At 44.9% G+C, this 26,902-nt stretch overlaps 1 protein-coding gene across 6 annotated transcripts in view; it reads left to right on the forward strand.

Annotated features, from left to right (window-relative positions):
• The window catches only part of mical3a (microtubule associated monooxygenase, calponin and LIM domain containing 3a), a 422,657-nt gene that overhangs the window by 145,992 nt on the left and 249,763 nt on the right, over window positions 1-26,902 (forward strand). For 4 of the 6 annotated variants that reach the window (XM_080190575.1, XM_080190578.1, XM_080190579.1 and 1 more), the window contains 2 exons: window positions 8,345-8,538; window positions 10,993-11,102. In XM_080190575.1, the coding sequence (XP_080046701.1) occupies window positions 8,345-8,538; window positions 10,993-11,102 (304 nt within the window). Of the gene's footprint in view, window positions 1-8,344; window positions 8,539-10,992; window positions 11,103-18,290; window positions 18,336-25,102; window positions 25,148-26,902 lie in introns of all 6 variants that reach the window. The other 2 variants (XM_080190577.1, XM_080190576.1) reach the window with 2 other exon arrangements.

Genomic DNA, 26,902 nt, shown 5'->3' on the forward strand with positions numbered 1-26,902 from the left:
ATGCAATACTGTGAGAGACAGTTTTCCAAAGTATGTCAGCAATCAGCATTACTGCAAAAGCCTGTTTTCCAGAAATATGTGCACAGCAATTGCCTTATTGCCACATCACGGAGAGTCTGCATTACCTGGTTATGTTCAGCAATCGCAGTATTGCAGCATTGCTGTAAGAGCCTGTACAAATTCCGATCTCCTAATGGACCATAGAATGCTTCTAGCACCATAGAAACTAGAAGCAGAAGTAGGCCATTTGGCCCTTTGAATCTGCTTCGCCATTCATTTTGATCATGGCTGATCATCAAATTCAATATCCTGATCTCCCCTTCCCCCTATACTCCTTGATCCCTTTAGTCCCAAGAGCTATATCTAAAATCTTCTTGAAATCTAAAATCTTCTTGAAATGGACTCAACTACTGTGTGTGATAGTGAATTCCACACATTCAGCACTCTTTAGGTGAAGAAATTTCTCTGCATCTCAGTTCCATAAGGTTTACCCCTTATCCTTGTTGTGAAGTTGAGATTGTGAAGTTGGAATTTGATGTTGGCAAAGATGTGAAAAATTGTAAAAATGCTAGAGGGGAAAACATTAGGTGCTGCCTTTGAAAACTGGTGTTTGTTTCAGTGCTTGGAGGTTTAAAATGCAAACAATACACAGAATTCAAGCTGAAACATTTGTATCAAAAAGTGAAACAGTAGTCTTGGCAAGACAACCTGTTTTTAATTTAGCCCAATCAATTTAAAGCAGGCACTCAGCTAGCAGGAACCTATAGAATTTAAATTTGATGGTGTTGAGAACATCAGACCAATCCTATTGAAAGAAAATTGATTGGTCAACGCAGGTATAAAAGAGAGTGCCGCGGGGGAGGGGGGGTGGTGGTGAACAGCAGAGCAGCGGAAGAACTGCCATCTCCCCAGCCTCAAGAGGAAGAGCAGCTCTCATCTCTGCCAGCTTCAGCTATCTCTTAAGTGAACACACCATCTAATTAGCAAAGGGTACCAAATCAAAAAGAACTTACAGACAAATGAATCAACAGAGGAACTCCAAAAGATTCCGAATACCACAAATTTTGAGAGTGACTGAATTCTATTATTATATATTATTTGGTTAATGAATGAGTATGGTATTTATTTGAACAGTATTCCATTAGAATCTAATTTTATTCAGTATGTTACTTGGTTCGTTAAAGTTCCCTGTTAGTTAAATAAATAAATTGTTAAGTGTTCATTTTAAAGTGAGTGTCAGTTATTTCTGTTAGTTAATCGCAAACTGGTACTGAAGAACAGTTCACACCTTCCCACACACTTTTTACAGGTTACAAGACAAAGTATTTCTCTTTGGGGATTTGGCATTACTTCTCAAAAGGGGGTCAACCTCTGCATCATAACATCCTCAAACTATGACTTTTAGTTCTGGACTCCCCGCCTCCTCCCATCCATCAGGAACATTCTTACTAAATTTATCCTGTCTAACCCTGTTGGAATTTTATAAGGTTCTATGAGATTCCCTCTCACTCTTCTAAACTCCAGCGAATGTAATTCTAACTGACTTGGTCTCTCCTCATATAACAGACCTGCCACTCCCAGTATCAGCCTGGTAAACCTTTGCTGTACTCCCTGTATAGCAACAACATCCTTCCTTAGATATGGACACCAAAATGGCACACAGTACTCTAGGTGTGGCGTCACCAACACCCTATACAATTGCAGTAAAACATCTTCATTCCTGTACTCAAATGTCTTTCTATGAGGCATGTAAAGGCTTTCTTTGCCTTTATAGAATCATAGAAAAACTACAGCACAAACAGGCCCTTTGGCCCACAAGTTGCGCCGATCATATCTCTACCTACTAGGCTTACCTATACCCCTCAATCCTATTAAGTCCCATGTACTCATCCAGAAGTCTCTTAAAAGACCCTATTGAATTTAACTCCACCACCATTGGCAGCCGATTCCACTCACTCACCACCGTCTGAGTGAAAAACTTACCCCGACATCTCCTCTGTGCCTACTCCCCAGTACCTTAAACCTGTGTCCTCTTGTGGCAGCCATTTCAGCCCTGGGAAAAAGCCTCTGAGAATCCACCCAATCAGTACCTCTCAACATCTTATAAACCTCTATCAGGTTCCCTCTCATCCTTCGACTCTCCAAGGAGAAAAGATCGAGCTCTCTCAACCTATCTTCATAAGGCATGCCACCCAATCGAGGTAACACCCTTGTAAATCTCCTCTGCGCCTTTTCAATGGCTTTCACATCCTTCCTGTAATGAGGCGACCAGAACTGAGCACAGTTCTCATCCCAATTTACATTCCCTTTGTCTTTTTGTCTATGCCAGTCTGATTAATTACCCCCCACCTCCTATAACACTCATAGGATAAATCTTGTCTGATTTTCCTTCTTTACAGCTCTGACGAAGGGTCATCCAGGTTCAAAATGTTGACTCTTCTCTCTCCCCACAGATGCTGTCAGACCTGCTGAGATTTTCCAGCATTTTCTGTTTTTGTTTCAGATTCCAGCATCTGCAGTATTTTCCCTTTATTCAGATGTCAAGTGCTTGCTGCCTATACTGCAATGCTCTCCGGGACATATACCATTGATCAGTGCCTCTTGGTCATTTCCACAGCTGTGCTGATGGAGTTTGGAAAGGATGAATTTTAATCTCTGTACAATCTCTGTGTCACTTTGTGCCAGCCTTCTCCACACTACTTGACCAGAGTGTTAAAACGGACAATGTAGCAAGACCTCATATTTGTCCGGATTAAACTCCATCTGTCATTTTTGTGTCCAAGTCTCCAATCTATCTGTATCCTCAGAAAATCCCTAGCACGATCAGCAAATCCACCAATCATCCACCAACTTACTAATCACACTACCCACATTTTTCTCCAGATCGTTAATATATACTAGAAACAACAACGCTCCTGGCATTGATCCACATCTGATGTAGGTGGACCTTCCAGGGAGTATATTCATTATGGAGTGTTTTGAAAGGCTAGTCATGGCACGAATCAGTTCCAGTCTCCTGGACTACATAGATCCACTGCAGTTTGCCTATCGCTGCAGCAGGTCCACAGTAGATGCCATCTCCCTGGCCCTGGAATCCCCAGATAGCAAATTCATCTATGTCAGACTCCTATTTATTGACTGCAGCCCAGCCTTCAACATTACTATTCCTATGAAACTTATCTCCAAACTGTGGCCTGGGCCTCAGCTCCTTCCTCTGAGACTGGATCCTGAATTTACTAATTCACAGACCACAATCAGTAAGGAAGCCAGCAACACCTGTTCCACGATCATCCTTAACACCGATGCCCCATAAGGCTGTGTTCTCAGTCCCCTACTCTACTCCTCATATACCTATGAGTATGTGGCCAAATATCCCTCCAGTTTGATTTTCAAGTTTGCTGGTGGCACTACCGTAGTGGGTCGGATCTCAAACCATGACGAGAAACAGTACAAGAATGAGATAAAGAACCTGGTGAACTGATGTGAACATAAGAACATAAGAAATAGGAGCAGGAGTAGGCCGAGTAGGCCAACTAGCCCTTCGAGCCTGCCCCGCCATTCAACAAGATCATGGTTGATCTGTCGTGGCTCAGTTCCACATTCCCGCCCTCTCCCCATAACCCTTAATCCCCTCTCTTATCAAAAACCCATCAACCCACGTCTTAAAAATATTTAGTGAGGTAGTCTCCACCACTTCAACGGGCAGAGAATTCCAGAGATTCACCACCCTTTGAGTGAAGAAGTTCCTCCTCAACTCTGTTCTAAACCGCCCCCCCTTTATCTTGAGGCTGTGCCCCCTAGTCCTGCTATCCTTTCTGAGCGGGAAGAGTCTCTCCACCTCTATCCTATCCATCCCATTCATCATCTTATACGTCTCAATGAGATCTCCCTTCATTCTTCTAAACTCTAACGAGTACAAGCCTAATTTATTCAGCCTCTCCTCATAGCTCAACCCCCTCAACTTCGGCACCAGCCTAGTAAACCTCCTCTGCACTCCCTCCAAGGCCAAAATATCCTTGCGTAAGTACGGCGCCCAAAACTGCACACAGTACTCCAGCTGCGGCCTCACCAATGCCCTAATCTCTCCCTTAATGTCAACAAAATGAGGGAAATTGTCATCGACTTCAGGAAGCGTAAAGAAGAACATGCTACTGTCTACATCAATGGAGACGAAGTAGAAATGATTGAGAGCTTCAAGTTTTTGGGTGTGCAGATCAACAACTTGTTCTGGTCCTCCCATGCTGACATTATAGCTCATTAAAGCCACTACTTTCTCAGAACACTAAGGAAATTTGGCATATCAACTACGACTCTCACCAACTTTTACAGATGCACCACGAAAGCATTCTTTCTGCTTGTATCACTGCTTGTATGGCTCCTGCTCTGCCCAAGATTGCAAGAAACTTCAAAAGGTTGTGAATGTAGCTCAAGCCTGAGATCATGTACCAACTGACTCGAGAAGAGCTTCTTCCCTGCTGCCACCAGACTTTTGAATGGACCTATCTTGCATTAAGTTGATCTTTCTGTACACCCTAACTATGACTGTAACACTACATTCTGCATTCTCTCGTTTGCTTCTCTATGAATAGTATGCTTTGTCTGTATTGTGCGAGAGACAATACTTTTCGCTGTATGCTAATACATGTGACAATAATAAATCAAATCAAATCAAAATCACTCTCCTGGAATCCAGCTACATACTGCTTTCCTAATTCTTGGTCTAGAAGGCTTGCGTGGTTGTTCCAACTCTGCATACCGGCAAAAATTACAATGCCTTGCTGGGCGAGATTCCAAAGGGGCTGTTGACCATCTGGTCAAAGCTTGGCTTTGCTTTAGGGCTGTACTGTGGACAGATCTGGATTTACTTGTATCCAAATACTCCCCGAGGGAGGCCAATGTAATTTTTGCACTCAAATGGTGGTCCCCTGTTATGAAGTGGAGGCTGGTTCCCATCTTGAGAGCTAACACCTAACTATTCAAAGAAGAGTACCTTGCATCATAATGTGTTAAAAGTGTGTGTGAATAGTACAAACTGCTCTTCAGTAACTTTTTGTGGTTAAATCAAAAATAATAACCTGAGGCGCTCTCTGTAAAATCAACAAGTAATACTTAATTTAACTAACTATCAGTGAACAGGCTAACTAGGCTATTTACAAACCGAATAAAACACTATTCTCATGGAATGCTGTTTAGATAAATACAATTCCCACTTATTCACAAAAAAATAGAATTTTTAGTTACTGTCTAAGTTACAGGTTTGGCATCTTCCAGAATCTTCTGTCTTCTTGCTTCTGTCGGGACTCTCTGTTTTCTTTTGGTATCTTAACTATCAAGATGAGGCATACTTTTGAGATGAAAATGCAGCAATGAGAGCCAGCAGTTTTCTCTCTCTCTCTCTCTCTCTGAGTTGTGAGCAGTGACAGGTGCTTTCCCAGTTTGTTTCACTGCCTCCATCTCTTATACCCCTGATGACACATCAATATTTCCCACAATATGATTGGTTCTTAGGTTACCAAAACATCAATTTCAAGTGCCTAACAAACAAATTGGTTAAAAGTCACGAACAGCCTGTTGTCTTAGCAACATTACTGCTTTGCCTCTTGATGCAATGATTCATTCAGTGTATTGGTGTCATATGCACCTGCGTCTTTTGTAAAGAGACCATGCAATACTTTCTCTCTTAGCATTTTACAATTTTAAAAAATAATTTTACGGACAGCAACTTTGCAACCCCAAACTCAGTCGAACTGGCATTGGTGTCCACACTGGGATACCTTACAGCATTTTGCAATGATAAGGCCAGCTGTAATGCCTGTTTGAAACCCAAGTATGAGCTAACAGGCATACCACACAATCTTTTAGCACTCCCTCCCTGAAATCACACGCTTCTGTCCCCTGGAGTTCTGAGTAAAACTGGTATCTTCTCAGGATCAAAGGTGGCTTAAGGTCATAATATTCCCTCAGTAAGTCCGCCAATTCCTGGAAGGTTTTGGTATCTAGGGCCTGCAGGGAAGTTATGCTGTGAATAACAGAAAATGCTGATGGTCAACAAGCAGTCAGAAGAATAACCCATTGCTTTTCATCTGCTAACAGTGTTGTTAGCTCTTAAAAAGTAACGCACATGTTCCACATATTGGGCCCAATCCTCCAAAGCAGGGTCAGCAGAGTCCAGAGTTTTCCAGAGTCATGATGCCTGAAAAAGGCTTACCTGAACGAAGACAGCTATTAGCGAGCAAGTTCCTTTGGTTCATTCTTCTTCACCATTGCCACTGAAATAACTTGTCAGAGGCCAGTGTTCCTTCACCAATTTTCCTTTATTTACAAACTTACCTCCACGTCTAAGAGTGCTTCAGGTACAAAGTTACAATCCGAAATTGTCAGTAGCCCTGACACTCCTCAAAAAAATATATATAAGGTGAGACTCCCTAATTGAGCAGATGATCATTACATCAATCAGGGAGCTCATATTCCAAGACAACAATCTCATGGGCCTCGTTAAAGTCATTACATTACACACAGGCATATTCCTGAAAAATGTCTCACTAATGTCTTCAGCAAAGTCCTCTGCAGTAGAATTAATGTGTAATGATCTCTCGTGGTGAGCATTTTTAAAAAAATTCATTTTTGGGATATGGCGTAACTGGTTGGCCAGCATTTATTGCCCGTCCCTCGTTGCCCTTGAGAAGGTGCTATCTTCTTGAAATGCTGTAATCCATGTGTTGTGGGTTGACCCACAATATGTTGTTAGAAGGAAATTCCAGGAGTTTGATCCAGCAACTGCAAAGAAATGGTAATATATTTCAAAGTCAGGGCGGTGAGTGGCTTGGAGGGGAACTTGCAGGTGGTGGTATCCCTTGTATCTGCAGCCTTTGCCCTTCTAGATGGAAGTGATCATGGGTGTGGAAGGTGTTGTCCAAGGATCTTTGGTGAATTACTGCAGTGCATCTTGTAGAGACTCCACACTGCTGCTACTGAGTGTCAATCATGGAGGGAGTGGATGTTTGTGGATGAGGTGCCAATCAAGTGGGCTGCTTTGTCTTGGACGGTGTAAAGCTTCTTGAGTGTTATTGGAGCCACACTCATCCAGGCAAGTGGGGAGTATTCCAACATACTCCTGACTTGTGCCTTGTAGATGGTCAACAGGTTTTGGGGAGTCAGGAAGTGAATTACTTGCCACAGTATTCCTTGGCTTTGACCTGTTGTTGCCACAGCGTTTATGTGACAAATCCAGTTTAGTTTCTGGTCAATGGCAACCCCAAAGATGTTGAAAGAGGGGAATTCAGTGATGGTTAACACCATTGAATGTCAAGAAGCTGGCACCTTGCTACCTCTAATTGCAGGCCACTCACACTGGGTCTCACTAAGCACAAATTCTACCTCTTTACTATTCCTGGAATGGAAGGACAGTGTCTGTTGCTGGTGGCTGTGAGTGGAGACTAAGTTCTTATGTGTCAACCTGCATTTCCAACTCCCACCTCACTGCCTGGCTAGGTGGTAGTTCTGGGGGTATCAGAAAGGGAAGTTGAAATGCATGCTTTGGCCACTGTGATTTGTAGTCAGAAGAGATTGTTAGCATCATTTGAGGAGGAAGATTTAGTATGGGTGATCAGCAGATTTTGATGGCTTCAGCTTCAGTCGTAGCTACATCATTGAGGAACATGATCTGTGGTCCAGTAATGAGGGCTATCTTTATGCCAGTTACTCCCTGCTTCCTCTGGTTGTCCATGACCTTATCCTATAGGAGAGAGGCAAGTGTGGTAGTCGGTGTGGTTCAAGGGATATGGCTGTCGTGGTTGAATAGCTGGCAGAACGAGATGTGGGTGACAGATTTGCAGCAGTGTTTGAGGATGAGGTGAAGCTACGACTGTGATGTGCGAATGAAGATTGGTGAAGATTCTTGGCAAGTGAGAATGTGGCTTTAAATTTGAAAGAGGAGATCAGGTGAAGGGACGAGTTAAAAATTTGAAGAGAAAATCGAAGCAACAGAGCAATGTAGCAATTTGGGAAAAAAGAGTGGGACAAGAAGAGATAGGGAGTTCAACTGAATCAGTGAATAAAGTTCATATAAATATCCAATTGAAATCTCTATGTAAATCTGATTGTGTGAAGTGACTTCAGTGATATAGATAAACTAACGACACATATTGAGATAAATGAGTTTTGTTGTAATTGTCATCGTGGAGACAGGAATTTTATTAGCTCCAAGGATGAAAAGTGAGGAAGTTATAATTTGCCCTGGAGTGTTTGGGACTGATGTTTGATGATTTAAATGTTTTTTTTTTACACAAACTGCCCTGATATTGCTGGGCGTATTTATTGAATGTTATTTCCTATGCACTTGCAGAGACTTTGATCAGCTGAATGAGAAAGATGTGGAGAGCAACAACCAGATGGCATTTGATGTTGCTGAGCGGGAGTTTGGAATTTCGCCCATAATGACGGGAAAGGAAATGGCAGCAGTTGGTGAACCAGACAAACTCAGCATGGTCATGTACCTCTCGCAGTTCTATGAAATGCTCAAGGACACAGCTCCTGAAGGTGAGCAGTGATAGTGAAAGCATTGATTTACAGATCGAGGTAGTATATAACCCTAGTGAACTTTGCAGACTGTCAATGGGCAGTTTGACTGTCTCACTCAGTAATGCTCAGTGACGTGTGCTTGCTCACTACATATCTTACTAAGTTGAAGAAGCTCTTGCCATACTGTCCATTCCCTTCCTGTCTAAGTTCTGGCTGATGGTTCATTGGCATTAGAACATAGAACATTACAGCGCAGAACAGGCCCTTCGGCCCACAATGTTGCGCCGACCAGTTAAAAAAACAATGACCCTCTAACCTAAACCAATCCCTTTTCATCCATAAACCTATCCACGGATCTCTTAAACGCCCCCAAACTAGGCGCATTTACAACTGCAGCAGGCAGGGCATTCCAATCCCTCACCACCCTCTGGGTAAAGAACTTACCCCTGACATCTGTCCTATAACTACCCCCCCTTAATTTAAAGCCATTAGAATCATAGAATCCCTACAGTGCAGAAAGAGGCCATTTGGCCTAAAGTTAAAGTTTATTTATTGGTCACAAGTCAGTTTACATTAACACTGCAACAAAGTTTTTGCGAAATTCCCCTAGTTGCCACAGTATGGCGCCTGTTCGGGTCAGTGCACTTAACTAGTATGTCTTTCAGACTATGGGAGGAAACCGGAGCACCCAGAAGAAATTACGCAGATACGAGGAGCATGTGCAAACTCCACACAGGTAGTGACCCAAGCTGGGAAGCAAACTTTGGACCCTGGCGCTGTGAGGCTGCAGTGCTAACCACTGTGCTACCGTGCAGCTATTGAGGGTGCATCGATTCTCTGAAAGAGTATCCCACCTTGGCCCTCCCCTCTGCCCTATCCTGGTAACCCCACGTATTTACCATGGACAATCTCCTTAACCTACGCATCTTGGAACACTAAGAAGCAATTTAGCGTGGCCAGTTACCTAACACTCACATTTTTGGAATGTGGGAGGAAACCAGAGCATCTGGAAGAAGCCTACACAAGGCAAATGTGCAAACTCCACACAGTCACCCAAAGCCAGAATTGAACTTGTGTCCTTGGCGTGAGAGTTGGCAATGGGTAGAATGTTAAAATATTAAAAAATCTTCTATCTAATCCCAAACCAGTTCAAATCCATCCTCTTCTGGTTTTAATGGAAATGAGGAAGGGGGTTGAGCACCCAATCAAGAACATTCCCTTTCTGAATGATGGAGGAGCCCAGCACATTGGTGAAGAAGATAAGGCTGAAGCATTCTCAACAACCCTCAGCCAGAAGTGCCAAGTAGTTGATAAATCTTGGCCTTCTGTAGAGATTGCTAGCATCACAGATATTAGCCTTGTGTCAATACAATACACTCCACACGACATCAAAAAAACAGCTGAAGGCACTGGATACCTGACAATATTCCGGTAATAGTACTGAAGACTTGTGCTCCAGAACTTACTGAGCCCCTAGCCCAGCTGTTGCAATACAGCTACAATACTGGCATCTACCCGGCAATGTTAAAAATTGCCCAGGTATGTCCAACACAAAAAAACAGGACAAATCCAACATGGATAATTACTGCCCCATCAGTCTACAGGATGCTACCCTGAGGAACTCCTGTAGTGATGTCCTGGAGCTGTGATGATCCAATCACCATAATCATCTTCCTTTGTACCAGGTATGACACCAACTAGTGGAGGGTTCCCCCTGATTTCCATTGATTCCGGTTTTGATAGGACTCTTGAGAGCTGCTTCTCTTGGTCAAATGCTGTCTTGATGTCAAGGGCAGTCACTCTGCAATGGCATATTATGAAATGTAAACTTTCTAAAAGAATTTGCTAAATAGCCACACTAATAGAGTTACTAGCAAAACTGATGCCCATTGGACAAATTAACACGTGATTTTGTGGGATACAAGAGTGGGTAAGAAAGCAGAGATTGTAATCGACATGGTAGCACAGTGGTTAGCACTGCTGCCTCAAGGTGCCAGGGCCTCGGGTTCAATTCTGACCTTGAGTGATTGTGTAGAGTTTGCACTTTCTCCCAGTGCCTGCATGGGCTCCCTCCCAGGTGCTCTGGTTTCCTCCCACACTCCAAAGATATGCAGGGTAGGTTGCTTGGCGGTGCTAAATTGCCCCTTAGTGTTAAGGGGATTAGCAAGGTAAATGTGTGGTGTTCCGGGTATAGGGCCTGAGTGTGATTGTTCTTGGTGCAGACTCGATGGGTCAAATGACCTCTTTCTGCACTGTAGGGATTCTGTCAAGTTTGTATTATCAGCTGCTAAGATGTAAAGAGTTTTCATATCCACGGGATGGCACTTCAGCCAATATCTCTACAGTTAGTAGCCAGTAGGCATGAGAATATTTACTGTCATGAAGTGACTCACTGCTGCTGATTCACTCAGTATCTGTAATCACTGTGTAAATTCCATTCAACACAGCCTGTTTTTTTTTACTGCTTCACAGATTACCTACTGAGTTTTCATGATAAATCCAACATTGTGACTGCCACAAAGTCACCCATCTCCTTCCTTAGCAGACTCGGACAAACCATCACCCGCAAGAGGGGACCAAAGGTAAGTAGTTCAAGGGATGGCAGGAGGTGAGGGGATATGCAGTGGGGGAGTGGGACGGGTGGGATGCGATGATGTGGGAGGATATGGTGGAGGTTGGGGGTGACTTGCAGTGGGGGAATGGGATAGGAGTGTGGGATAGATATGGGGGTGTGGGTGGGGCCAGCAGATCAGGCCGGAGTGGAATCAGGGTAGTCATTGGCTGATTGTTACTTGTGATCAAAATTAATAAAGGTGGGAAATCACACTTCAGTCATGTCTCAGCCTTGGGTTCAAATCATTTTGGACTACAGGAGGAACAGGAGGACGGCTCTGTTAGACGGTTGGTCCTGAGGTGGAGTGACCACGCTGACACACTCCAAGGCAGACAGTAAACAATCAACAGCCATCCATTGAATTACAACACTGCCACTGTGATCACCCCTGTCCACTACCAGTGTGACCGCCCCCGCCCCGCTCCCGGCGGGGCCGCCCCCCCGCCCCGCTCCTGGCGGGGCCGTCCCCCGCCCCGCTTCCATTCTGTGGAGATGCCAGCGTTGGACTGGGGTAAATACAGTAAGAAGTCTGAAGGCCAGAACTCTCCATTCACCTGACGAAGGGGCAAACCCCAAAAGCTTGTGAGCTTACTATCAAATAAATTGGTTGGAGTTAAACCTGGTGTTGTCAGACTTCTTGCTCTGTGCACTCCTGTTCTGGCCATTCCTGTATACTTGCCCCTTTCCTCTCTTGATTCAGTCATGTCCAGTTCTACTAATTCCTTACTGCCAGTAAGCATTACTTATATTGCTGGGCAATTTTCTTGATGATGAGTTCTGTGTTTCACTATAATTCTTTCAGCTGCTGTGTTGATTCCATCTCTTTAGAAGCAGCTGTCTTCTCTATTTTCTTTTTTTGTAGCTATTTTTCCTTTTCAAATACTGAAATGACTTGTTGTCTGTAAAAGAAACAAAATAACTTGAATTTATAATGTATTTTTAGGGGATTGTGGTGGCCAGTTTATGCAAAGCGTAATTCCACAAACAACTTGGTTAAGACATCACTTTGTGATGTTGGTTGGAATGCAGATATTGCCAAAGTGATCAAGGAGATTTTCTCTGCTCTTCTTTGATGTTATGCAATTTATTCCATTGAGCTGGGGATGGAAGTCGTGGTGGTGTTCGGAGAATGGGCTGGGGAGAGGCTGACTGAACTGTGGCTGATCCTATACCTGTTTATGGTTCTAGTCCTGTGACCCTGTGGTAAATTGTTGTTTGGTACAAATGCCCTCTGTGTGAACACACAGGTTCCAACTGGTGATATCTATCAACCCTTACCCTCTACCCTTTTTTCAAACACTTCATAATATTTCCATTCCAATGGGAAAACAGGTAAGACAGTGCTGTAATGGTAATATCAATGGACTCCTGATTAAGTGCTCTGGGAACAGGGGTCAAATTCTACACCAACAGCTGGTGGAATTTAAATTCAATCCATAAAATCCCTGTTTGAAAGCTAGTCTCAATAATGATTACCATGAAAGTATCATTGATTGTTGTAAAAAAAATTATCTGGTGCACTAAAGTCCTTTAGGGAGGGAAATCTGTCGTCCTTACCCAGCTGGTCAGTCTTACATATAACTCCAGTTCCACAGCAATGTGGTTGACTCTAAATTGCTCCCTCTGAAATGTCCCAGTGAGATCCTCAGCTCAAGGACAACTACGGATGGGTAACTAGTGCTGGTCTTGCATCCCGTGGGGGAAAAAAAAACTTGTTTTACAAGCCTTCTGATTCCTGGGAACATTCTCAAACAATATTTAACTAAAGCTACACTTTGTTAACAGCCAAATGGTGCTTGAACATTTATCAAATAGCCATCAGAAAAAGAAAAATGCAGAACAATTGTTCTGTCTCTAGATATAGGTAAGGCTGGCTTCCAACAGGGTGTGACAGAGACTGTGCATTGTCTATTGAAGAATATTATTAGTGATCAAAACAACATAAAACTGGGGAGAGATTTTCAGTACAGAATTGAATACAGTACAGAATCAATTTATACCCCTCAAGGACAAGTCAAATAAACACAGCCATGGATGCCTAAGGACAGTGAAGAGAGAACAAGAAAAAATGAGATGCTAAGAATTACAAAAAAGAGTGTGAAAAGAAACTTGCGATGGATTTCAAAATTAACGCACGCATCTTTTCTAATGACATCAGGAAAATGAGAGTAGTCACCAGCAGTGAAAATCAATAGTACTGAGATTGTCAATGAAAATAAAGAAATGGTGAATGTGTTAAATTGTTTGCATCAGCATTCCCAGTAAAGAGAGAGACCAAAATTTCATTCACAGAATCAGATCAATGAAGAAAATAACGATGATTAAAGATTGACAAATCTCCGGGACCCAGGGTTTGAATAGAAATGGAAGAGAACATTGAAAATACCTATACTGTACTACTCCAAAGTTCCCTGATTCAGCAACCATTCCCCTGGATTGCTATAATAATGTCCCATCATTCCATAAGTAAGTTGACATAGAAACATACAGGAATTACAGATATTGGCTCTTGGAATTTTGCTAGAGAGTGTAAATTAATGACTGAATACTTAATAATCAACTGAACAGACAGCCAGCATAGAGTTTTCAAAAGTATTTCATCTTAATTCCAAGGTTGATGGATTGTGCTCATTCGCTCATATACACACACTCATACATACTTATATGTTATATAAGAGACACTTGGGAGAAATCGTTAGTTTACAGAACTCACCTTTGCGAGGTACTGGATGTCATGGTGTATTCGCATTTCCTTTGTTGTTTTTGGCACAGAAAGAGGCCATTGGCCCATCATTTCGATCCAGGCCCTCTGTACAACAATACACTGAGTTCCAGTCTCCACTCTTTTCCCAGAGAGTCAAATGCTCATCCAGTTTCATAGAACACTACAGCACAAACAGGCCCTTTGGCCCACAGATTGCACCGATCATATCCATACCTACCAGGCCATAGAACTATCTATAACTCCCAATCCCATTAAATCCCATGTACTCATCCAGAAGTCTTTTAGAAGACCCCAGTGAGTTCGCCTCTACCACCACCGGCAGCCGATTCCACTCACTCACCACCCTTTGAGTGAAAAACTTACCCCTAACACCTCTGTACCTACTCCCCAGCACCTTAAACCTGTGTCTTCTCGTAGCGACAATTTCAGCCCTGGGATATAGCCTCCGAGAGTCCACCCTATCTATACCTCTCAACATCTTATAAACCTCTGTCAGGTCACCTCTCCACCTTCGTCTCTCCAGGGAGAAGAGACCTAGCTCCCTCAACCTATCTTTATAAGGCATGCCTCCCAATCTAGGCAACAGCATTGTAAATCTCCTCTGCACCCTTTCATTATTTCCTTTTGAAATAATTCCTGCTTCCACCATTCTCTTCAGCTCATTGCCACTTGCTGTGTAACAACATTCTGCCTCCATGTCCCGCTTTATCTTTCCCTGGACTTTGTACTATCAGCCAATGGGAACAGCATTTCTTTGTCTATTTTACCTCAACCTGTCTTCACCTTGTACACCTCTATCAGTCCTGCCCTTCATTCCAGTGAGAATACCCCTGATTCTCCAGCCTAAACTTGTTGCTAAAATGTCCTCATCCCTGGAACATTCTGGTAAATCTCCCTCCGTACCTTTTCAAGGACTCTCAAATCCTTCCTAAAGTGTGGTTATCAGAAGTGGACACAATATTCTAACCAGAGCTTTATAAAGGTTGAGTGTAACATTCTTGCGTTTGGACTCAATGCCGCTGTTAGTGTTGATTCTTTTATGAAGCAGGAGTGTCATTGGCTAGGCTAGCGTTTATTATCCATCCCTAATTGGAAGCAAGTTGCTTCTTTGAATTGTTGCGTTCCCTGAGGTGTAGCTGCACTCACAGTGCTGTTAGGGAGTGAACCAGGACTTTGACCCAGCATCAATGAAGGAACGGTGATATATTTCCAGGTCAGGATGGTGAGTGGCTTGATAGCAGTTGTGAAGTTGGAAGGTGCTGTCAACGGAACCTTGGTGAGTTCCTGCAGTACGTCTTGTAGATGGTACATGTGGCTGGTACTGTGTGTTGATTGTGCAGGTGGTGAAAGATGGGGTGCCTATCAAGCAGGCTTTGTACCGATTGGCATTGAGCTTTTTGAGTGTTGGAGTTGCATTCATTCAGGCAAGTGGAACGTATTCCATCACATTCCTGACTTGTGCCTTGTAGATGGAGGACAGGCTTTGGGGAGTCAGGAGGTGAGTTGCTCACTGCAGGATTCCTAGCCTTTGACCTGCTCTGGTAACCATAATATTTACATGGCTAGTCCAGTTCAGTCTCCAGTCAGTGGTAACCCCCATGACGTTGATAGTGGGGATTCAGTGATAGCACTCCCATTGAGTGTCAAGGGGTAATGGTTAGTTCCTCTCGTTGAAAATGGTCATTGCCTGGCACTTGCGTGGCACAAATGTTTTTTACCGTGGACTATTTTGAGGTTCCCTTTTATGCTACATGGCATTTTATTCTCATGTTCACTCTGACCAATCTGAGTTTTCCTCTTCACTTTGTTTCTCTACTTATTGTATCAAGCCAGGTTCTTACTAAAAGAACTCACCCTGGCATGCATCTTTCTCCCTTCAGATTTTATCATATTCTCTATTTTCCTTGTTGTCCAAGGAGCCATGGCCTTGATTCCCCTGTCTTTCACACCCAGTGGAATATTCCTAGCCTATATCACAAAAATATCTTCAAAAATCATTCATTATTATACAAGTTATTTTATGTCCGTCTTCTATTTCCCCTCCCCTGCCATTTCTAGGGGCAGCACGGTGGCACGGTGATTAACACTGTTGCCTCACAGCGCCAGAGACCCGATTTAATTCCGGCCTTGGTGACTGTGCAAACTCCACACAAACATTCTCCCTGTGCCTGCATGGGTTTCCTCCGAGTGTTCCAGTTTCCTCCCACAGCACAAATGTGTGGGTTAGGTTGATTGTCTATGCTAAATTGATCCTAGCGTCAGGGGATTAGCAAGGTAAATATATGGGGTTACGAGAATAGGACCTAGATGGGATTATGGTCGGTGCACTTTTGATGGGCCAAATAGCTTCCTATGTTGAAGGGATTCTATGTAACTTGGGTAAATCTGTTTGCTTTAGAATTTAGATCTCAACCTAAAAGCTCTATGTTAGATTGTTTCTGGCTTTTCTCTATTACTAATCTAAACCTCATGAATCAGTAATCACTCTTACCAACTGCTCCCACGCAAAAAAACTAAGCCCACCTAATTTTCCAGCAGTAGATTCAGTAATGTCCCCATTCTAGTTGGGCTGAGTTCTTACTGACATATTTCAGAAAAGTTTGCCCCTCCTTCCTCTTTATTCTAGCATTATCCCAACTGATATTTGGATAATTCAAGTCTCCCAGTGTCATCATTCCACAGCTTTTGCACATTTCAGTGATCTTCCTACAGATTTACACCTCTTGCTCTCTTACTACTTGGAGCCTTGTAGAATATCACCTGTCATATGATCATACCCTTTTTTTCTTAACTCTCAGCAATTTGATTCTGTCCTTGCTTCCTCAAGTATATTTCAAACTCTACAATATCTCCCATAATCAGTACTGGCTCTCCACCTCCCATTTTTCCTTCTTTATGTTTGCTGAACACTTTATATCCTTGCATATTCAGCACCCACTATTTTAAGCCATGTTTTTGTTATTGCCGCTACATCATTTACCCACATGTGCACTGGGACTGGGCATATGAAGAGAGCAGGTTCTATGTGCCAATGGCAAAATTTCAGCAGGAGGGAGGAAGTTAAAAAGTGGGAAAAGAAGGTAGAAACCTCAACTTCATTCTGTGTGTGTCATGTTAGCAAGAGTCACAATAGGAAGAACAAGCTGGCCGTGCTGCAGGATCTTGTGGCAGCAGTTCAGGGCAGCAGGTGGCTAGCTATTCAAAGGAAGGTGGTGCATCTTGACAATACTGAGAGTAGTGACCTTCATGAAGTTCACCAATATGGCTAGTGGACAATTTCTAATGAATGGGAAGGGGGATGAGCTTGAGTGTAGACTAGCTGATATACTATAGGAAATATAGTGAACAGCAATGATTCATAGAACATAGAACACTACAGCACAAACAGGCCCTTCGGCCCACAAATTGCGCTGATCACATCCCTACCTACCAAGCCATAGAACTATCTGTAACTTCCAATGCCATTAGATCCCAAATACTCAACCAGAAATCTTTTAAAAGACCCCAGCGAATTCGCCTCTACCACCACCGACGGCAGCCGATTCCACTCACTCACCACCCTCTGAGTGAAGGTCACTACTCTCACCACCCTCTGAGTGAAAAACTTTCCCCTAACATCTCCTCTGCACTTGCTTCCCAGCACCTTAAACCTGTGTCCTCTCGTAGCGACCATTTCAGCCCTGGGAAATAGCCTCTGAGAATCCACCCTATCTATTCCTCTCAACATTTTATAAACCTCTATCAGGTCGCCTCTCAACCTTCGTCTCTCCAGGGAGAAGAGACCTAGCTCCCTCAACCTATCTTCATAAGGCATGCCTCCCAATGCAGGCATTCTCTGTTTACGTTTTTAGGCTATTTCAGATTATGGGTTGCTAAGAAAGTCACGAGAGCGTCAAGTGAGTTTGTCCAAACAGCCGACATAGACACTATGACCCCTGTGTACAGAGTGACCCCTGTCCACACTGATCCTGTGTATATAGTGACCCATGTCCACAGTAACCCTCGTCAGCACTGACCCTGTGTACAGAGTGACCGCTGTCCACACTGACCCTGTGTACAGAGTTAACCCTGCCCACTCTGACCCCATGTACAGAGTGACCCCTGTCCACACTGACCCAATGCTTTCTGTGTTCAATTTTCATCCTGCTTTGGCCTCTGGCACCATGTTAATTCTGACACCACAATGACCTTTGCCAGTCTGCATGAAATGTGTATTGTCCAAATTCGAACTCAGTCTTTGTCCAGGGCATTGTTTTGGTGTTGCACACAGTGCAAAGATGACCTTGTGAAGCTCAGAGTTTCCTTTCCCACTCACACACAATGCAGAGCAGGATTCCATGTAACTCAGGGAGCCTTTTCCCAGTTACACACAGTGTAGAAAAAGATCCCAGGATTTATTGGTGAATTTGATTCTGTGTTTTTATTTTTTAGGAAATTTTAGGACAAGAGACACAGAGCAGGAAGACAGAGAAACATGTGAGTTAGTCTCTGCTGAAGATAGAGAGTAAACATTACCCTCACTGACCTTGCAGTGCAGAGTTACCTCATGTACAGAGTGACCCTTGTCCATGCTGACCCCGTGTACAAAGTGACCCTGTGTACAGAGTCACCCCTGTCCACACTGACCCTGTGAACAGAGTGAGTCCGGAACACAGGGAGCCTCTGACTATTATCAAGCCTCAGAACCTTAATGGAGTGGAATCTGTGTGAATGGAGATCAAAAGAGGCATGCCTCAGGAAACCTTTCGGGAATAGTTAAAAGGCTCCCTAACCAAAGTTTTACTTCTATGCATAGATTTAAAGAAGATATTATTGGAGGTCAGGTAATGATTGAGTGGCATCTTTCATATAAACTGGGATTGCAACAGGATCTTGATCAATTGGGCCAGTAGGCTAATGAATGACAGATGGAGTTTAATTTAGATAAATGCAAGGTGATGCATTTTGGTAGACTGATACAGGTCAGGACTTACTCAGTTAATGGTAGGGCTTTGGGGCGAGTTACAGGACAAAGAGATCCAGGGGTACAGGTTCATAGCTCCTCAAAAATGGAGTCACAAGTGGACAGAGTGGTGAAGAAGGCATTCAGCATGCTTGGTTTCATTGGTCAGAACATTGAATACAGGAGTTGGGACTTCTTGTTGAAATTGTACAAGATATTGGTAAGGTCACACTTGGAATTCTGTGTATAATTCTGGTCACCCTATTATAGAAAGAATATTATTAAACTAGAAAGAGCGCAGAAGAGATTTACTAGGATGCTACCAGAACTTGATAGTTTGAGTTATAAGGAAAGTCTGGATAGACTGGGACTTTATTCTTGGAGTGTCGAAGGCTGAGGGGTGATCTTATAGAGGTCTATAAAATAATGAGGAGCATAGATCATCTAGATGGCAATATCTTTTCCCAAAGGTGGAGAGCCTAAAACTAGAGGGCATAGGTTTAAGGTGAGAGGGGAGAGATACGGAAGAGTCCAAAGGGGCAATTTTTTCACACAGAAGGTGGTGAGTGTCTGGAACAAGCTGCCAGAGGTAGTAGTAGAAGCGTTTAGACAGTTAGAAGAGTAAGATGGGTATCGAGGAATCTGGGCCAAGAGTGGGCAATTGGGACTAGCTTAGGGGTTTTAAAAAAAAGGGCCGTATGGATAAGTTGGATTGAAGAGCCTATTTCCATGCTGTAAACCTCTATGACCCTGTCGCCCCTGTCTAGGCTGACCCTGTCGCCCCTGTCTGGGCTGTACTCCGACTCATTTCTAATTTTTAACCCGTTTGTAAAGTAACCACTGCCCACAGATGAAGATGTTCAGAATTACCCTGTTTGTTACTGGATCACAAATCTGCTACATATCATGTCCGAAATTTCAGAGGGCTGTTTTCCAGTGTGACCGTGCAGAGAATGATCCCCTGAAGCATGGGGAGCCTTTTCCCAGTTACACATAGTGTAGCGAATGATCCCAAGGAGTTCAGGGAGTCTTTTGCAGTTATACACAGTGTAGAGAATGACCCCAGGATTTGTTGGTGGATTTGGTTGCGTGTTTTCATCTTGTAGGAACTTTTACAAAGAACAAAGAACAAAAACAGCCCAGGAAACAGGCCCTTCTGCCCAACGAGCCCACACCGCCATCTCAACACCACCAGTCCCCCTCTCCACCCACGACCCTTGTCTAATGTTTTATGGCCATCCAGATTGAGGGAAACTGATTTAGGGACAATTTATTACTGCCAATCAGCCTAACAGCACATCTTTGGGGTGTGGGAGGAAACCGGAGCACCCGGAGAAAACCCATGCAAGCATGGGGAGAATGCGCAAACTCCCACAGACACCGGCCCAAATCCATGTGTCTGCACAGCAATCAGTGATAGTCACTGAGCTGTGGTCTTGCCCAGTATCTGGTCCAGTTTAGGCACACACTAACGACATGAAGCACTAGGCCAATCTCGAACAACCAAGAGCAGCCCAAGTACGACCCATCGTGTGTATGCCCCTCGTCGGACACAAGGCGGACCGACTTAAAACCCGTGAATGAAAAGGGAAAAAAAACATTATTATTGTACCATATCCATTTACCTTACCAGGGACGCCCCAATGCTAATGACCCTTATTTAAAACAATCTCCTATATCCACCCATCTCCAACCCACTCATGTATCTGTCTAAGTTACTCTTAAATGACTCTAGCATGCTTGCCTCCACCACCTTACTTGGCAGAGCGTTCCATACCCCCACTACCCTCTGTGTGAAAAACCTTCCTCTAATATCTGTGTTATACCTCTCCCCCCTCACCTTAAGCCCATGGCCCCTTGTCCTGTGTGTCTCTATCATAGGAAATAGCTTACCTCTGTTTGCTCTATCTATACCCTTCATAATCTTATATACCTCTATTAGATCCCCCCCTCAGTCGCCGTCTTTCAAGGGAAAAGAGCCCCAATTTTTTCAATCTTTCCTCATACCCCAGTCCTTCCATACCAGGCAACATCCTGGTAAACCTCCTCTGCACTCTCTCCGGAGTCTCCATGTCCTTCCAGTAGTAAGGTGACCAGAACTGGACTCAGTACTCTAAATGCGGCCTAACCAACGTTCTGTACAACTGCAACATTTGACTCCAGCTCTTATATTCTATACCCCTTCCTATAAAGGCTAACATACCATAGGCTTTCTTCACCACACTCTCCACTTGCATTGCCACCTTCAAGAGACTTGTGCACTTGCATCCCCAGGTCTTGCTGTGATTCTATACTCCTGACGGGCTTACCCTTTATCATATAACTCCCCGCTACATTATTCCGGCCAAAACTCATCACCTCACATTTATCCGGATGAGAGACACAGAGCAGGAAGCCAGAGAAGCAAGTGAGCTAGTTCGTGCTGAAGATGGAGAGTAAGCTTCAGACACAGTGGCATCATGTACAGAGTGACCCCCTATCCACACTGATCCCCTGTTCAGAATGAGCTCTGTCCACACAGGTGTGGTGTACACAATGCAAATACGTACTTTGGAATCTATATTCCCAGTTACAACCTGTGCAGAGAACCATCCCAGGATTTTTGATGGATTTGTATTTGTGTTTATTTATTTTAGGACAATTTTGTATCTGAGCTGCAAACAACACTTCCAGTGAAAGAAGGGAATTAGCTGATCATATCAAGAGAGAGTGACCATTGTCCACAATGACCCTGTCAAGCCTGACCACACTAACCCCATGACCACTGTCCGCCTTGGCGCTGTGCCCCCTGTCCGCCTTGGCGCTGTGCCCCCTGTCCGCCTTGACGCTGTGTGAAGTGTTATCCCTTCTGACCCTGTGGCTACTGTCTAAATTGTTGCTATGATGCCTGTCCACATTGATGCTGTGACCCCTGTCTACATTGACCATCTGGACATTGTGGCTCCTATTCACACTGACCCTGAGTGCAGTGTAACCCCGTCTATGCTGACCCTGTGACCACTGTCCACATTGACCCTGTGATCTCTGTCCACACTGAACTGTGACACATTTCTGCACTGACCACGTATGCAGATATTTCCTGATGACTTTTCTTCTGAAGTAAATGATGGCTCATCTCAGACCTTTAAGCTGTTTATAAATTGACTATTGTCCACAGATTAACATGTGTACAGAATTGCAGCATTTGTTAAAGGAACAGAAATCTGTTACGCACCATGTCGAGAATCTCAGGGGTCTGTTTTCCTGTAACATAGCATTTAGAATGATACTGTGATATTTAAGGACACCTTTCCAATTTGCACACATTGTAGAGAATGAACCTGTGCAGCTCGGGAGTCTTTTCCCAGTTACACATAATGTAGAGAATGATCCCAGGATTTGTTGTTGGATTTGATTCTGTGTCTTTACATTTTAGGAAATTTTAGGACGAGAGGCAGAAAGCAGGAAGCCAGAGAAACAAGTGAGTTAGTCCCTGCTGAAGATAGAGAGTATGCGTCACCCTCACTGACCTGGTGTACAGGGTGACATCTGTCCACGTTGACTGCAAATACAGAGTGACCCCTGTCCACACTGACCCCGTTGACAGAGTGACCACAGTCTGCACTGACCTCAGGTGGAGAGTGACCCCTGTCCCCACTGACCCTGTGGATAGACTGATCACTGTCCACGCTGACCCCGTGTGCGGAGAGACCCCTGTCCACGCTGACCCCGTGTGCGGAGAGACCCCTGTCCACGCTGACCCCGTGTGCGGAGAGACCCCTGTCCACGCTGACCCCGTGTGCGGAGAGACCCCTGTCCACGCTGACCCCGTGTGCGGAGAGACCCCTGTCCACGCTGACCCCGTGTGCGGAGAGACCCCTGTCCACGCTGACCCCGTGTGCGGAGAGACCCCTGTCCACGCTGACCCCGTGTGCGGAGAGACCCCTGTCCACGCTGACCCCGTGTGCGGAGAGACCCCTGTCCACGCTGACCCCGTGTGCAGAGAGACCCCTGTCCACGCTGACCCCGTGTGCGGAGAGACCCCTGTCCACGCTGACCCCGTGTGCGGAGAGACCCCTGTCCACGCTGACCCCGTGTGCGGAGAGACCCCTGTCCACGCTGACCCCGTGTGCGGAGAGACCCCTGTCCACACAGATGTGGTGTACATAACGTAGATATGTACTTCGGGATCTGTATTCCCAATTACAGCCAGTGCCGAGAACCATCCCAGGATTTTTGATGAATTGGTATTTGTGTTTATCTATTTTAGGATAATTTTGTATCTCAGCTGCAAACCAGACTTCCAGTGAAACAAGTGAGTTAGTTGATCGTATCGAGCGAAAGTGACCCTTGTCCGTTCTGAATTCATTTACATGGAGACTCCTGTGTGTCACTGTGACTCCTTTCACACTGACCCTGTGAGCCCAATCCACACTGACCCTGTGACCCCTGTCCTCACTGACCCTGTGACCCCTCGTCATACAGACAGTGTGTACTGAGTGACCCCTGTCAATACTGAACGTGTGACACATTTGCGCACTGGCCATGTGTGCAGATTTCCCCTGACTATGTCTTCCCTGAGGTAAAATACACGATGACTGTTTCTGACATTTAACCCATCTGTAAGTTGACCACTGTCCACAGATTATCATGTGTACAGAGTCACGCCATTTGTTAAAGGAACAGAAATCTGTTGCACGCCATATTGGGAATCTCAGGGGTCTGTTTTCCTGTAACGCAGTGTTTAGAATGATACTGGGTTTCTGAAGGAGACCTATCCGATTTACACACAGTGTAGAGCATGGTCCTGTGTAGCATGGGGAATAATTTCCCAGTTACACGCAGTGTAGAGAACGATCTCATGAAACTCAGGGAGTCATTTTCCCAGTTACACAGTGTAGGGAATGACCCCAGGAAGCTCGGGGGGGAGGTCATTTCTCAGTTATACAATCCTTGAGTATTGCTTGTTAAGGGGGGGTTCAGGGGTTATGGGGAAAAGGCAGAGAATGGGGATGAGAAAAAAAATCAGCCATGATTGAATAGCAGAGCAGATTTGATGGGCCAAGTGGCCTTATTCAGCTCCTATGACGTATGGTCTTATGATCCGTGTATCTTGGGGAGCCTTTTCCCACTTACACAGAGTGTGGAGAATGATCCCAGGATTTGTTGTTGGATTTGATTTTATATTTTTTATATTTTAGGAAATTTTAGGACGAGAGGCACAAAGCAGGAAGCCAGAGAAACAAGTGAGCTAGTATCTGTTGAAGATGGAGATTAAACTTCAACCCCAATGATCCTGTGTACAGAGTAACTCCTGACAAAACTGACTTTGTGTGCAGAGTGACATCTGTTCACACTGACCCTATGTACAGAGTGATCATTGTCCACACTGACCCTGTGTAGCGAGTGGCCCCTGTCCATATTTATTCTCTGCTCCCTGTGCACAGTGAGCATGTGACCCGTGTCCGCCTTGACCCGTGTCCGCCTTGACCCGTGTCCGCCTTGACCCGTGTCCGCCTTGGCCCGTGTCCGCCTTGGCCCGTGTCCGCCTTGGCCCGTGTCCGCCTTGGCCCGTGTCCGCCTTGGCCGTGTGACCCGTGTCCGCCTTGGCCCGTGTGACCCGTGTCTGCCTTGGCTGTGTGACCCGTGTCCGCCTTGGCCCGTGTGACCCGTGTCCGCCTTGGTCGTGTGACCCGTGTCCGCCTTGACCGTGTGTGAAGTGTTATCCCTGCTGACCCTGTGGCTACTGTCTAAATTATTGCTATGATGCCTGTCCACATTGATGCTGTGGCCCCTGTCCACACTGACTCTGTGACCCCTGTCTACATTGACCATGTGGACATTGTGGCCCCTATCCACACTGACCCTGTGTGCAGTGTAACCCTGTCTGTGCTGACCCTGTGACCACTGTCCACATTGACCCTGTGATCTCTGTCCACACTGAACTGTGACACATTTCTGCACTGACCACGTATGCAGATATTTCCTGATGACTTTTCTTCTGAAGTAAATGATGGCTCATCTCAGACCTTTAAGCTGTTTATAAATTGACTATTGTCCACAGATTAACATGTGTACAGAATTGTAGCATTTGTTAAAGGAACAGAAATCTGTTACGCACCATGTCGAGAATCTCAGGGGTCTGTTTTCCTGTAACATAGCGTTTAGAATGATACTGTGATATTTAAGGACACCTTTCCAATTTGCACACATTGTAGAGAATGAACCTGTGCAGCTCGGGAGTCTTTTCCCAGTTACACATAATGTAGAGAATGATCCCAGGATTTGTTGTTGGATTTGATTCTGTGTCTTTACATTTTAGGAAATTTTAGGACGAGAGGCAGAAAGCAGGAAGCCAGAGAAACAAGTGAGTTAGTCCCTGCTGAAGATAGAGAGTATGCGTCACCCTCACTGACCTGGTGTACAGGGTGACATCTGTCCACGTTGACTGCAAATACAGAGTGACCCCTGTCCACACTGACCCCGTTGACAGAGTGACCACAGTCTGCACTGACCTCAGGTGGAGAGTGACCCCTGTCCCCACTGACCCTGTGGATAGACCGATCACTGTCCACGCTGACCCCGTGTGCGGAGAGACCCCTGTCCACGCTGACCCCGTGTGCGGAGAGACCCCTGTCCACGCTGACCCCACATACAGAAGAAGCACTGTCCCCATGGATGTGGTGTACACAACGTAGATATTCCCAATTACAGCCAGTGCCGAGAACCATCCCAGGATTTTTGATGAATTGATATCTATTTTTGGACAATTTTGTATCTCAGCTGCAAACCAGACTCCCAGTGAAACAAGAGAGTTAGTCAATCGTATCGAGAGAAAGTGACCCTTGTCCATTCTGAATTCGTTTACATGGAGACTCCTGTGTGTTGCTGTGACCCCGGCCCGCACCGACCCCACGACCCTGGCCCGCACCGACCCCACGACCCCGGCCCGCACCGACCCCGCGAGCCCGGCCCGCACCGACCCCGTGAGCCCGGCCCGCACCGACCCCGCGAGCCCGGCCCGCACCGACCCCGCGAGCCCGGCCCGCACCAACCCCACAGATGTGGTGTACACAACGTAGATATGTACTTTGGGATCTGTATTTCCAATTACAGCCAGTGCCGAGAACCATCCCAGGATTTTTGATGAATTGGTATTTGTGTTTATCTATTTTAGGACAATTTTGTATCTCAGCTGCAAACCAGACTTCCAGTGAAACAAGTGAGTTAGTCGATTGTATCTAGAGAAAGTGAACCTTGTCCATTCTGAATTCATTTACACGGAGACTCCTGTGTGTCGCTGTGACCCCAGTCCGCACGGACCCCGCGAGCCCGGCCCGCACCGACCCCGTGTGAAGAGTAACCCCACTGACCCTGTGACTACTGTCTGCATTGTTGCTATGACGACTGTCTACATTGACCCTGTGACCACTGGCTACATTGACCAGGTGGACATTGTGGCCCCTATCCATACTGATCATGTGTGCAGTGTAACCCCGTCTATGCTGAACCAGTGACACGTTTCCACACTGAACCAGTGACACGTTTCCACACTGAACCAGTGACACGTTTCCACACTGAACCTGTGACCAGATATTTCCTGACAACCTTTCTTCTGAAGTAAAGTAAACAATGGCTCATTTCAGACCTTTCAATTGTTTATAAATTGACTATTGTCCACAGATTAACATGTGTACAGAATCGCAGCATTTGTTAAAGGAACAGAAATCTGTTACGCACCATGTCGAGAATCTCAGGGGTCTGTTTTCCTGTAACATAGCGTTTAAAATGATACTGTGATATTTAAGGACACCTTTCCAATTTGCACACATTGTAGAGAATGAACCTGTGCAGCTTGGGAGTCTTTTCCCAGTTACACATAATGTAGAGAATGATCCCAGGATTTGTTGTTGGATTTGATTCTGTGTCTTTATATTTTAGGAAATTTTAGGACGAGAGGCACAAAACAGGAAGGCAGAGAAACAAGTGAGTTAGTCCCTGCTGAAGATAGAGAGTATGCGTCACCCTCACTGACCCGGTGTACAGGGTGACATCTGTCCGCTTTGACCACAAATACAGAGTGACCCCTATCCCCACTGACCCTGTGGATAGACTGATAACT

This window comes from Carcharhinus amblyrhynchos, chromosome 6 (assembly GCF_965287045.1).
Source record: "Carcharhinus amblyrhynchos chromosome 6, sCarAmb.v2.hapA, whole genome shotgun sequence".
Classification (NCBI taxonomy): Eukaryota; Metazoa; Chordata; class Chondrichthyes; order Carcharhiniformes; family Carcharhinidae; genus Carcharhinus; species Carcharhinus amblyrhynchos.